Raw genomic sequence first — 14,726 nt, 5'->3', positions numbered from 1 at the left:
TTTATATCGTACATTCTAGTGAGCATAATTTACTGTTACAAAGTCCCGGGTTTGTTAAAGAGTCACTCGGAGGTATAACTTAAACATGTTGACACATTTAACCCCTGTAGTTTGTAATCTCTCACTTTCTTCCATATTTCGTTCCGTACAATCCATGATTTATTCGTTTGAAGGTACGAGCATCATTTAGGATTACTATACAGTATATTTATCCCTCGTTGACATTTTGAACCCTCGGATTCACATACTTTCAATGTTTGTCAACTTTAGTCCTTGTTTAGCATTTATTACCACGTGTAAACTTATGACACGTGTCAATACATTATATGACGCAAAATTTCGAGGTGTTACAGAAACGAAGTAGCGATGATGCCTAGATACACATTTTGTTTATGTTATGAACAATGTTGTTATTTGAATTTCTTGTAATGTGTTGACAATTTTACTATGAAATGAAAATGGTTGATTTAAATATTGTCACAAATAGCGTTATGAAGTCTCTTGCAATCTATTTCGTCTCATCCCGATGATTCCGCCATCAGTTGGGGTGTGACAACAACGTACTACAATGGGACCCCAAAGAAGACTGGGTATCTATATTGGTTTTAACTCCCCGTCCATAATTAAATATTTAGAATCAATGACGGGAGACATGTTTACAGCACGGTATGCTGACTGTCATTTTGATGAAACAATGTTCCCAGTCTTAGGGGGAGATAAGGACAAAGAAAGACTAGTAACACAAGAAATAATATGGAATGCATCATCGCTATCAAATCTCGACCCCCGAAGTGGTCAATGTGAATATGAAGTCCAAAAGATTATACATTTGCAAAGAACAGCGAATGAATTACTAGATGCATTCACAGACACGAATAGAGTGACAAAGTCACATGTACCAGCATCAAATGCACCAGCTCGAATTGAAGTAATCCCAGAAGCGATTACTACACAACGAAAACGTGGGAGACCAATTGATTCCAAAGACAAAAACCCACGGAAATGAAAAGAGCAAAGTAACGCAGTTGGTGAAAACTCACAAAAGATTATAAATGAAACCCCGATAGAGGTAAATGTCCCAGAAGAGACAACTATGAATCCGGAGGAAAATGAAGTTTCATAAGAAACACCGGTACCGGACGAAAGTGAGATCTCTATTAATTATGTACAAGATAGTACAATGTGGAACCGGAATAAAACACGTGTTAATGATATATTTGCATATGCTATAACAACGGATGTAATCAATGAAAATGATTACGTACCTAAAACTTTAGAAGAGTGCATGCACAGAAATGATTGGCCAAGATGGCAAGAAGCCATAAATGCCGAATTAAATTCGCTCGAAAAGCGACATGTTTTTGGACCTGCAGTCCGAACACCCATAGACATCAAACCAGTAGGTTATAAATGGGTGTTTGCAATAAAGAGAAATGAAAAGAATGAGATTGTATGATATAAGGCTCGACTTGTAGCACAAGGGTTTTTCCCAAATCCCAGGAGTTGATTATGAGGAAACGTATTCCCCTGTAGTGGATGCCATAACCCTTAGGTTCCTAATCGGCCTCAAAATCTCTGAAGGACTTCATATGAGACTAATGGATGTCGTCACCGCATACTTATACGGGACACTTGAGAATGACATGTACATGAAAATCCCTAAAGGAGTAAAATTGTTTGAAGCATTAAAATCAACACCTCGAGATATGTGTTCTATAAAGCTCCAAGAGATCTTTATATGGTCTCAAACAATCTGGTCATATGTGGTACAATTGACTTAGTGAATATCTCGAAAAAGAAGGATATAAGTCTGATGTAACCAATCCATGTATTTTTATAAAAAGATCACTCTCAAATTTCACTATAATAGCAGTCTATGTTGATGATATCAACATCATCGGATCTCTTGAAGAGATAGAGAAAGTTGCTCAGTTGTTAAAGAAGGAATTTGAAATGAAAGATCTTGGTATGACGAAATTATGTATCGGACTACAATTTAAGTATCTGTACAATGGCACATTTGTCCATCAATCAAACTACATCCAGAAGATGTTAGTACGTTTCAATATGGATAAAGCACATCCATTTAGCGTACCTATGGTTGTCCAACCGCTAGATTCACACAAGGATCCTTATCGCCCTCAAGAAGAAGGCGAAGAAGTACTTGGTCCAGAAGTACTGTACTTAAGCACGATCGGTGCCCTAATGTATCTCGCAAATAACACAAGACCTGACATTGCATTTGTAGTACATGTACTAGCGAGATACAGTTCGAATCCAACACGTAGACACTGGAATGGTGTAAAACATATATTCTGGTATATTTGCAGGACATAAGACTTAGGTCTTTTCTATCAGGAAGATCAAAAGTCCCAGCTTGTTGGGTATGCTGATATCGAATATCTATCAGATCCTCACAAAGCAAAATCTCAGACAGGTTATGTATTCACATACGGCGGCACAACAATTTCTTGGAAGTCAACTAAGCAAACACTTACAGCAACGTCATCAAATCATGCCGAATTGATAGCACTATATGATGCTGGTCGAGAATGCATGTGGTTGAGATCAATGATTAATCACATACAAAAAGCATGCGGATTAGAACAAATCAAGAAGGAGCCGACAATTATTTATGAAGACAATGCTGCTTGCATAGCTCAGATCAGAGAAGGTTATATCAAGGGTGATCGAACAAAGCACATCTCACCAAAAATTTTCTCAACATATGACTTGCAAAAAGAATGGGAAATTGATGTTCGCCATATTAAGTCAAGTGAAAATCTAGTTGACCTGTTCGCGAGATCTTTACCTAGAAGCAGTTTCGAGCAGCTATCACACAAGATCGGTCTTCGTAGATTGAAAGATGTTTGTTGAATTCAGGGGAGAATTATACACGCTGTACTCTTTTTCCCTTAACTAAGTTTTGTCCCACTAGGTTTTCTTAGTAAAGTTTTTAATGAGGCAGCATAGCTGATCCAGTAGTATCAGTTTACTTATTCAGGTCCTGAAGTACATATTTAACATCATCCTGAAGTATGTTGTTAAACTGTGTATAATTCTAAATGTCTGAGGGGGAGTGTTATAAACCAGACATTTTAGGCTCAACCCATTACTTATGGGGTTTAAGGTTTATGATTATTTTATCTCTATATATTGTAATGTTTTAAATAGAATGAAAATGAAATTCAGTTTGTCTCTATTTTTCTTTAGTTTTTATCAAGATATGATTTCAAGTGAATTTTTCAGAACTAATTTTTATATATTTTTCAAGTTACCGGTTATTTGAACAATCTTAACTTTCTCATGTTTTTTTTTTTTTTTTTTTTTTTTTATGTTAGTGAACATGTATTATGTATGGAAATTTGTGACAATGGATAGCCCTCTATTGGTTCAAATTTATCCCATCACTTGCAACTTTATCCTTTTTTCTACATATTATCAATTACCATATGTCCTCTACTTCCGTGTGTTTATTGTTTGAGCTATTAGCCATACATTTTTTATCTTTTTTATTTCTTTGTACACGAGACGTTTTATACTTTTTTCAGATATTGCATGTGGAAGAAAAGTTATTTTTCTAGAATCCAGTATTGCATAAAACTATTACTCAATATAGAATATCGTAAAATAATAAGTCACCATTTATGAAATTACATGAAAGAGAAGAAAGGAAGAAACATTTTATTTGTGTATAGAATCCGATCACAGTAAGTGATATGGTCACTAAAGATGCTTTTGAGTAGCTCACGAGTGGGTTCTTTCGTTTACACCCCTACTTAAGAGGTTGTCCCTTAAACTTTTTTTTTATCTTAATGTATACTTTATGCCTAATTAAAGACTATTGACCTAATGGTCTAGTCGTATGTTGTTTAGGTGCAAATGCTTGATGTTAAAAAAGAAATCTAACTAAGAATAGTACTAGCCATATCCAAATTGTATTGCCGTGTTATTTGAGCAAAATAAACGTTGAATAAAGACATTCAACAAATTGTGAAAAAAAATGTTGAATTCTTCCTTAAAGTAGTAAACGAATAACTAGATTTATCGGTAGATAGTGGCGAAGCTTGAGATTTTCGACGCGGGAGGGGGGTGGGGGGCGAAAACGTATATACCCAAAAATTTCTATAGAACCAGGGGGTCAAAAACATATATACCTAAAATTTTTTATACAAAAACCACATATATTACACTACTGAGCGAAATGTTCCGGGGGGGGGGGGGGGCTTAATAGCTGCGCCCCTGTCGGTGGAACCAGCTTCAAAAACCAACTAACATCGTAAATAATTTAAACTTCAAAACATTTTAGACCAGACAGTGTGGCTCAGTGCTTCTTGTCACCTCACCATCTTTGGCACCCCATGACGCATCTCCCCCATTTCCTAGGCGTTATGAGGAGGCGTAATCGGCAATTTCGTTAACTCATTGGTCAGCGCTATAGGGATGGTGATAGGGGCCCACATTTATTTAACCAATAAGATTCATTTTCTTTGTAATTTCCATTTTTTTATTCTTTATATATAAGGGCTTTAAAGAGGGTGTTATCTCACACCATGTAAATTAACGATAAAGCACAACAGTTAGCCTTAAAGATAACTAGTATTTGGTGTGGATTTATGATTTAAAAAAAAATGAGAACCTTAAATGCATAATATATCAAATATAAGGGTGGGCGGTATGATGTGCGGGGAGTGAGTGTTTGAGTGGGTGTCACCGATCGGTGGCCACACCATCATGATTGAGTTAGGGTGTTTGAGTAGGAGAGAGGGTGAGAAATCGTTGTATAGTCACCGAAGGTGGAGAAGGGTGATGGAGGAGAGAGAGAGAGAGGAGAGAAGAACCAATCAAAAAACATATAACTCAAACACCCTAGAGTGATTAACCATACCTAGTGATTGAGTGCACAATAGAGAGTGGAATGGCAGTTAACATGGCATAATATTATGAGGTAGAGAATCACTCAATCACTCTAGGGTGATTAACCATAATAATTAGATCCAAGATTACTAGTATTTGGTGTGGATTTATGATTTTAATAAAATGAGAACCTTAAATGCATGATATATCAAATATAAAGTAGTAAATGAATAATTAGATCCGCCAGTCAGCTTCGAAAACCAAACATCATAAATACTTTAAACTTACTATTCGGAAACAATACACGAAACTATTTTACGTTTTGTTGTGAATTTTCAATTTCAATAAAATGTGAATCTTAAACACATAGTATATGAAGTATAGAGCAGTAAAAGAACCGGTAAATGATATTATGAAGTGGAAAAAGCAAACACATATACATTGAAAATTGGTCCAAACATCCGGGTCCGGTCCGTTTACACAAGCACGGTTCAGATACACCCCAACGTAGCGATTCTATATGACCAGTTCCAACTTCGAAGTCCACCCGGGTAGTAGTCCGGTTTTAAAAACGCCGATACCAGCCTACCAGTCAGTCCGGTTTTAAGAGATCAAACCAACCCATTGACAACGATTTTTTTAACAGTTAATGTAGATCACTTATAGATTACTGGAGTATCATCAGCAGAATCACCCAATCATAACCAGTTCACAACGAATTACAAAGATCTCACGGCTAACCTGGAGGTCCCCATCATGTACACAGTGAGGGACCATTCTACGATAGCCCAACCCAACCTTAACACCCTGGCTAGCTTGTCTGCTTCTCAATCCATGCAATAACCTGTCCACCCGCCCATCTCCACCAATCACATCCCGCCACCTCAACATCGAAACAAAACTTGCCAGCAGGGCTTCCAATAACACCATGTGGCCCCCACAAACACGGGCGTCACGGCTACATACAATTCTGGCATTTTGTCCCTTCACTAGTCCAGCTGTATTCCAACAACTTATCCACGTCATCACCTCAAAACCCAAACATTCTTTCCACGTGTCCACACCTCATTTGTTCACAGCCCTCCACCTCCTATATGACCTATCCAGCCTGTCACTCAATGCGACAAGAACATGCCACGTGGCGTCACCATCCTCCACGTCATTATTAAACAGTAAGGCATGCCGTACCTTTGGGTCCCACAACCTTCTCTGAATCCACGTCAGATTCGTCGCCGCCACGTCATCAAGTATTCCGGCCAACTTTCCGACGTCTTTCTCCGCCACCGTAACTGATATCTCCGCCCACGGGACGGCGGCCTCCAACGGTAGACGTATCTCGTCGGCGACTATCACCGGCACACATCCCAACGCTGCAGCTTCCACCACGCGTGGGCTCCACGGTGCCCATCCACGTGGACACAAACAAAACACCGACCGAGCTATTTCTGAATAATAACCGTCGAAACGATGCCGTTTCAAATAAAACCGCTTGTTCTTTCCAAACTTCTTCAATATCTCCGTTCTCACACGCCTAATTTATTAATTCATTGAAATAAAGTCAAAATTAAATTAAAAAGTCAAACAGAATTTAATTAATTTAATATCATTTATTATCACCTGCTGTAAAACCGCCCGCTGACGTTCTTAGGGTGGACTTCCATTTTACCCCTAAAGAACACAAAAATATCTCGATTGCCGTTGACTGGCGTTGACCGAACCTTTTCCGGCGAAACGTACGGCGGAATGACGACGTGCTCTACGTCTTGACACCGGTGACGGTGTTTCACGGCGAACGTCTGTAATATTATCGAGTTTTTCATAAATTCCGGTATTCCGTTAGCCACAGCTTTATCCTCCTACATTTTAACAAAATCAAATCAAATCATTTATTCAATGGCTAATGAACTTATGATATTAACAATTAACAGAATAGAATGATCTAGAATGTTCATGAATCAGTTACCATTGCATGAAAACAAGCTCCGTGATCGTGAGAAGCAACGAACACATGATCAGATCCATTACTCCGGTTCCAGTACGGAAGCTCTGAAGATATTAACTCAACTGCTGATTTGAGAAGAGATCGTGCGTGGCCGATGGCAGGAAAGCCGTTAGTGCTGAAATTGCAGGATACGTAAACCGGAACGAAGAAGAAATCAGCCTGTAATGGATCAAACGTCCGTATATCGCTGTTCATCAACGCCTTATGAATCGCAACTTCCGATGCAAACAAATGATTGCTACACCTCTCGTTCGTTAGCCAATCGAGATTATATCTCGACGGTAAGTTGTATATGTATATTTTCATATCGTTAAAAGAACCTGCAAGTGTAAAAATACGAATAATATGATTTACATAAAGTCATAAACCCTAGATATTTTGTTGTAACAGTTTGGAGAAGAAGAAGAAGAAGAAGAAGCACAAACGAACCGTGATTTCGACGGAGAAACGACACCGTATCTGATTCGGAAATCATATTTGAAACGGCATTGGAATGAGAGTGAGGGATTAGGTTTGTTCGTAGCGAATTCGTGTTAGGTTGATGACGGTTGATGAATTGAATGTAGAAGATGAAAGAGATAACAAGCCAGATGAGCAATTTGAAGTAACGGAATCCGTACCTGCTTCGTAACAACTTCATCTTCTTGTTTGTAAATCGATGCATTTCAACTGTTTTTCATGGATATTATCTTCTAATGTGGAGAAAAACTGAAGAAGATGACAATGGTGATATTCAATAGAAGAGGAAATTAGCAATGAAAACTGCACAATGCAATTAATATTGGATGGAACAACAGAGGGTTTGGTCGAATTGGGTAGTTTTCAAGATGAAGAATAATGATGATAGAATATTTAATGGATGTTCGTCTTGTTGTTGCAGGTCAGGTCTAGAGAGAGAGTAGGAAAAAATTTAAAGCTAGAGAGAGAAATATTGAAATGGCGAAATTGTCCTTTTGACAGAATGTTTAAATGTGCATTGATGGTAGAAGTGAACAAATCTTTATTTTTTTTTTAAATTGGTTCGGTTTTTAACTGAACCGGTAATTTTTTGTATAGGAAAAAAACGATTTTTTTTAAAAAAAAAAAAAACTGGTTTGCTTTTTTAACTGGTTTTTTACGATGGGAACCTAAATTGGTATAATCAGTTCGGTTCGGTTTATAACCGGTTTATGAAAAACGGTTTTGGTTTTTAAACCAGTTTCGAAGATCAAGATCCTTAACCAGTATACTAACCGACAGTTCGGTTTGAATTGGAACCAGTTTTGGTTTTTACCAGTTTCGGTCCCAAAACCCTTTTTTTACACCTCTAGTTGATGGGGGTAATCTGGTTGGTTTACTGTGGGGGGGGAAGTAACTAGAGGGGTAAAATGGGAAGTAAAATGTAGGGTGGGATTTGAATGCATCAAGAAGTGGAGTCTGAAAAGTAGTTTGAAAACAGCTGGTTTTTGCAATTTATTAAATAAGAGAATAAATTCAGGAAATAACTTAAAGTTTATTATATGTTTGTCATCGTGTGCATATTTACATATTTCAAAACTTAGAATAAGATGGAAATAACTTAAAGTTTATTTGTCATCGGGTGCATATTTACATATTTCAAAACTTAGAATAAGATTTGAGATATATATTTAATGTTATGTTGTTTGCTTCTTAAAAAAATGGTATTAAGTTTAAATTAATATGTAAAAAATTGATGTTGAAAACAAATATATAATTAAAACAAAATATTACACTAATTTGTCTTTTGAATATGATTTTTGGTGTTCATAAAATATAAAGCTTGTAATAGATAAAATATAAAGTTTAAAATAATACATGAATCAGTAAATGCGACAATGAAAGAAAAAAAAAAAGGGGAAATCACGAAAATAGCCAAGTCAGCGCCGTTTTTTCAATTTTGGCCAACTGACACGGCTCCCCAAGCCTTTACACAAATTCCAACCCGGCTTAAAAGATCTTTCCTCACGCCCAATGACCTTCTGCCACGTGTGCAGCTGCATTTTTTCTGCACCTCTGTCCATTCAGTCCCCTCTCTCTCTCTGTCATCTCCCTGTTTATTGTCAACTTCAAAGAAAGTCTGTCATCCACTTTGTTTGACCCAATTCAGTAGAGTTCTTCTTCACCAAGCATCACCACCACCCTCAACGAGCACCACCACCCTGCAACCAACCACCACCCTCACCGAGCACCACCACCACCTTAATTGTATTATACATACAATACAATCCAACCGTCACCCACAACGAGCACCACCACCCTGCAACCAACCACCACCCTCACCGAGCACCACCACCCTGACCGAGCACCACCACCACCTGCCTTCTTCTTAACTTTGGCCATCGCAGCAACCGGTTTCGCCGTCGAAACCACCTCGTAGTTGGGAGACGGTGATTGCTCCGACAAAAGAAACGGCGATTCGGCGGCTTTCTTGGTCGTCTTCCGCCGCCTGGTTATGCTGCTGCTGCTCCGGCGAAACGAGAAGGGGTTCGTTTTGCCCATTGGTTGATGTTATCGAAATGATGAGTTGAAAAGGATGTTTGTTTCCATAATCGGTTATTGTTTCCAAGTTTACTTTGTTTGCCATGTCATTAAATTTAAGGAAATATGATACATATATGAAATTTATTCAAGGAAAAATATGCAGGTGGTAGAAGGGCAGAAAGAGCGTGGGAGGGGTGATAGGCTGTTCAAATAGGAGAGAGAGAGAAAGAGGAAAGAGATGATAGCAGTTCTTGCATTTAATGAAAAAAAAGAAGAGAGAGAAAGGGTAAAGGCTGCAACAGGAATGAGTGGCACTGCACCATGAGAGGTGTCAAAAGGTGAGTGGCAATTGAGAAAAGTTCTCAACTTTTAACTTGAGCCGGGTTGGAATACGTGTAACGGCTTGGGGAGCCGTGTCAGTTGGCCAAAATTGAAAAAACGGCGCTGACTTGGCTATTTTCGTGATTTCCCCAAAAAAAAAAGACAATAAAAAAATAGTTAAAATACGGTTCATCCATTCAGTGGTGAAATTTGAGATTTCTGACCGAGGGGCGTAAGTCACCAGACCTAAAAACTTCTATAAAACAAAGAGGTCGAAAACGTATATTCCCAAAAATTTATATACGAAAACTACATACTCTGCACTATAGAGCGAAAAGTTCGGAGGGTTGGCCGCCCCTTAAAAGCTTCACCCATGCACCCATTGACACGGTTCACAAATTAAACAAATTGTCATCATACCGATAGAAGGCAACTTACAAATACTCAACTGGACCGGTGCTGTAGACAGTTGTTCGTCTGGTATGATTCTCATAACACCGGAAATTAACCTTTTTTTTTCTTATTGTTATTATTGTTTTAATTTATTTTATTACTATAAATAAGCAACAAAAATATGCAATACAACTTGTACCTTGTGTTTTGGGACCTTTTCAAAAAAAAAAAAACTTGATTTCTTACTTTTAATCCAAAGGTTTTTACCTTTTGCAATTTTAACCCTACATAATTTATTTTTTTAACTTTAACCCAAAACTTTACTTGGTTTTTTACTTTTAATCCAAAGGTTTTTACCTTTTACAATTTTAACCCTACATAATTTGTTTTTTAACTTTAACCCAAAACTTTTCATTATTTGCAATTTAACTTCACAACTTTTATCACTTATACTTTTCATCTTTGGCAAATTTTCATTTTACGTATAGTTCTAAATTTTTCGAGTTAATACGACGCAACATACGACTGTGGTTCAACTTTTTTATGTTTTGTTTAAAATTTTGCAAGTTAACACGACGCAACGTGCATGCGTAGTTCAACGTTTTTACCTCTATTTATTCATGTTTGACAGGTTGGTCGCAATACGCAGATCCTTGGTTGACTCAGTGTTGGTGGTCGATGACGGTTGTGTGGCATTAGTACTATTTGAAACCGTTTTACGCCCCGCCGCAACGCGGGGTGTGCTTTGAGGGGTTTTCAAAGAAAAAATTGTTATGCATATGGTTGTTGTAACCTTGGCTTTGGGGGTTTTCCAAAAAAAATTGATATTTTTTAACATTTCACCCAAAAGTATTTAATAAATTACTTTTAACCCAAAACTATTTGCTTTTTTACTTTTACCCCAAAACTTTTTATCTTTTGCAATTTATCCTCACAACTTTTTTTACTTTCAACTGTGGTAATTTATAGTTTTCATTTTCCGCAAATTTTTCACTTTATGCTTGGTTCTAAATTTTGTGACTTAACACATCGCAACGTGCGACTTTGGTTTAACGTTTTTATGTTTCGTTCTAAATTTTGAGAGTTAACATGACACAATGTGCGTGTGTGGGTGAACGTTTTTATATCATCTATTTTTTCCGTTTAACAGGTTTAACATAACGTGCGGGTTGTAGTTCGACTTAGTTATAACTAAAGAATCCCCGCCGCATTGCGGCAGGTCGCAATCCTAGTTTTTTAATTGTTAGTGCTTGTGATGAGAGAGAGAGTTTTCTAGAGAAGAACAGGATGTCTATAGGTCTTTATAAGTTGGTCTAGTGGTTAGTCACTTAATTTCTTTCCTTGAGGTCACAAGTTCAACTCCCACTAGCATCACTCAGTTCGAAACTGACCCGAACCGGGTTTTACCGCAGTGGGCTTTCGGGTGGGCGGGTTTTCCCCGAAACTAGTGGATCGGGTGTTGGAATATATATTATATAATATTTTCTTTCCCTCAATTCAATATCTTCGTTGTATTTGTGCCCCTTTTAATCCTTTCCTTTTCTTTTCTCATATTTCCATTGCTGAGCTTTTGGACTCGGTTGGGCTGCTTTCTCGATGTGGGCCTCTCCTGTTCATTTAGGGCAAAAGCCCTCCTCCTATTTATTGGTGGGGCGCTGGCTTGGGATTGATGCACACAAAGATATCATCTATTCATCACAGAAGTCTACACTTTTTCACCAGAACCTTCTACTAAGGTTCTTTACATTTTTGTCTGTCGCGTGTCTGTCTTGTGAGTCTTAGAGATCGTGTTTTTTATCTCAGTTTTGTAACAGATCTTTCCTGGTCTGAGTTGTGTGACTGTGAGATTAAACCGGTAACGTTGCCGGAATCATTTTGTACTCATTTGGGTTTAATCACGCCGATTGGTGTCTTAATAAAGCTCTTGTGTTCTTGATATCTTGTTGTTGACATGGTATCAGAGCATTAGGTGCTCTTGGGGTTCCTGTTCTGTCATCTGCTGCGTTCCAGGGTTCCGGTCAGATCCGGTTTGATCGTTGAAGGCCGTTGTTGTTTTCCGGAGTCTTGGTAGCCTCTATTGATTCTGCCGATTCCGGTTCTGATGGTATTCATCCTCTTGGAGGCTATAGTTTTTTTATTGAAGAATTAAAACCCTAATATCGAAGGGTTTTTTGTGCTGAGAAGAGTTCTTGTTGGTCTCTTTTTAAGGGCAAACCAACAGAATTTTGATTTTGGTCTTCTGATCAGTTGCTTGTAACCCTAAGTGAAGGTTACAGGCCTGATCCGCTGGATTTATACGCACTCTCTGTGAGAGTATTCTAACTCTTTCTCGTTTTACTCTCTGTTGCAATCTTGTTGATTGTTTGCTTTCTTGTTTTTTAATTATCTGTGATTGATCTGTGTTGGTTTGTGGCTCCCTGGACATAGTTTGTAGAGGCACCCTTTGAGTGACGAACCTCTGATCCTACTCCCTGTCTTGGCTTCGCCGTAGTTGTAACTGTATTTGTTTTCTTGATTGCCTCTTATCATGCCTGATAAGGATAGTGATTCTGTTAGTGGCACTCTGGTTAGTAAAATTGATGCTGGTGACCCAATTTACCTTCATCCTAGTGACTCGGCTAATCTGACTATTGTTAATATAAAATTGAAAGGCATCGATAATTACAATGTTTGGGCTAATGCTATGAATCTGGCTTTACAAGTTAAAAATAAGTTAGGGTTTATTGATGGATCCTGTGCTAGATCTACTACTGATGAAGTGTTAGGAAAACAATGGGATCGTTGTAATTCTATTGTTCTTACCTAGATTTTGAATTCTGTATCTGAAGAATTATATTTGTGGTCATATTTATTCTAAACTTGCCTCTGTTGTGTGGAAAGAACTAAAAGAAACCTATGATAAGGTTGATGGATCGGTGGTCTTTAATTTGTATCAAAAAAATAATTCCTTTTCTCAAAATGGCATGCCTGTCTCTGAGTATTACCATAAACTTAACTGCATGTGGAAACAATTAGATCAAATTCTATCTCTACCTACGTGTACTTGTGATGCATCCAAACAATTTAATGATTTCAATCACTTGATTAAACTGATGCAGTTCTTAATGGGTCTTGACAGTACTTACCAGTCTGTAAGAACTTCTTTACTAACTAGGGAAGTTCTTCCTTCTGTGAAGGAAGCCTTCTCTGTTGTTTCTAGAGAAGAATCTCATAGAAATTCAAACAATTTTTCTAAAAAAATATCTAGTAATCATGTCGGCTTTGCTGTTAAAACCAGTCAATCTTTTGATTCAAAAAAGAAAATTGTTAGACCCCCTAATCCAAATCTTAAATGCTCACATTGTAACAAGACTGGACACACTGTTGAGAGATGTTATGAACTGGTTGGTTATCCTTCTTCGATGAAATCTAAAAACAGTGGTAATAAGGGAGGTCGGGTTAGTAATAATGTGGTTGTTGATGCTTCTGAAACTGCTTCATCGTCTACTATGAATGGTTTAACTAATGAACAGATTGCTCAATTACTTAGCCTGTTGAATGATAAGTTCAGAAGTGAAACTCAAAGCAGCAACTTTGCTGGTAGGTCTAATTACGTTTGTTTTAACAGTTATACTAATGAGTTTAAACCTACATGTGACTTTAAACCTGCTTATTGTTTCTCCAACTTTGGAAATAATGGGAAAAAGTCTGGGTGGATAATTGATTCTGGGGCAAATCAACACATGATTACAGATAACACTAATCTTATAAGACTGCGGGGTATGGTGGGGCTTGGGTTGGGCGTGGGTTGGGGCGGGTGATGACACGTGGAATGGGAGCCCCCCCCCCACTGCCTGGTACGTGTCCGCGGGGTATGGTGGGGCGTGGGTTGGGCTTGGGTTGGGTGCACCGCGTGGCAGGGTAGTTTATAAAAAATATATATATATATATACAAAATTTAAAAAAATCACACAAACATTTATAAAAAAAAAACATACAACTTCATTAATATTTATAAAATTACATAAACCTAAAAATTACAAAATAAGAAACCTAAAGCGTTAAATAAATTTCAAAAAGGTCGATCTTGTCGAACGCCTTTTTTTCCTTGCCGCGAAACTCTATGTTCGCCACCGCCACCCGGTCCTCGTGGCTTAACTCGCTCCCGGGAACGGCTTCGTAGTAAGCCTTGAAACGCTCGAGCTTGGGACGTAGCTCGCGCCATTTATGTTGGCACACGTTCATGTTGTGGCGGTCGTTACCGACGTTTAGTCGGTAGGCCGCGAAAGCTTCCGGCCAATATTTGGTTTGGCCCGGTGGCCGCCCCTTCATAGCGTCAACGACGCTTGTGACTAGGGCAAGTTCTTCGTGGTGGGTCCAGGATGCCATAGCGGGTTCGTGGGATGTTGGGTTTGTGGTGACCGGCTGGGGCAGCGGGTGGGTTTTGTCGAATTTTTGGGACCACGGTGGGGGTTGGGATGGACCACCCGGTTGGGGTTTGGGGGTATTTATAGAGGATGTTAGGGTTTGGGTGACCGCTTGGGGTGACCGCTTGGCCAAGCCAACGGTTTGAATTTAAAAATTCAAAACTTTTGGGATGGCCCGCTATGACGTGGCGGGTGAGCCAATGATATTCAGCCAACTAGGATGGCCAAACCGCCCCACGCCCGGCTTGAAACCCATGCCCCAAGAG

The 14,726-nt window shown here is 38.5% G+C and overlaps 1 protein-coding gene across 1 annotated transcript; it reads right to left on the bottom strand.

Annotated features, from left to right (window-relative positions):
- Nucleotides 1–5,246: 5,246 nt before the first annotated feature.
- Nucleotides 5,247–7,777, bottom strand: LOC110875651 (probable glucuronoxylan glucuronosyltransferase F8H). Its single transcript, XM_022123852.2, has 4 exons — nt 7,289–7,777; nt 6,821–7,179; nt 6,475–6,713; nt 5,247–6,388 (listed from the first exon to the last, which is right to left on the bottom strand). Exons 1-4 carry the CDS (start codon nt 7,521–7,523, stop codon nt 5,923–5,925), a joined length of 1,299 nt encoding a protein of 432 aa, XP_021979544.1. The 5' UTR covers nt 7,524–7,777; the 3' UTR covers nt 5,247–5,922.
- Between the last annotated feature and the right edge of the window lie 6,949 nt (nt 7,778–14,726).

Source organism: Helianthus annuus, chromosome 1 (assembly GCF_002127325.2).
Source record: "Helianthus annuus cultivar XRQ/B chromosome 1, HanXRQr2.0-SUNRISE, whole genome shotgun sequence".
In the NCBI taxonomy this organism is placed as follows: Eukaryota; Viridiplantae; Streptophyta; class Magnoliopsida; order Asterales; family Asteraceae; genus Helianthus; species Helianthus annuus.
This window is presented reverse-complemented; position numbering and strand designations above follow the sequence as displayed.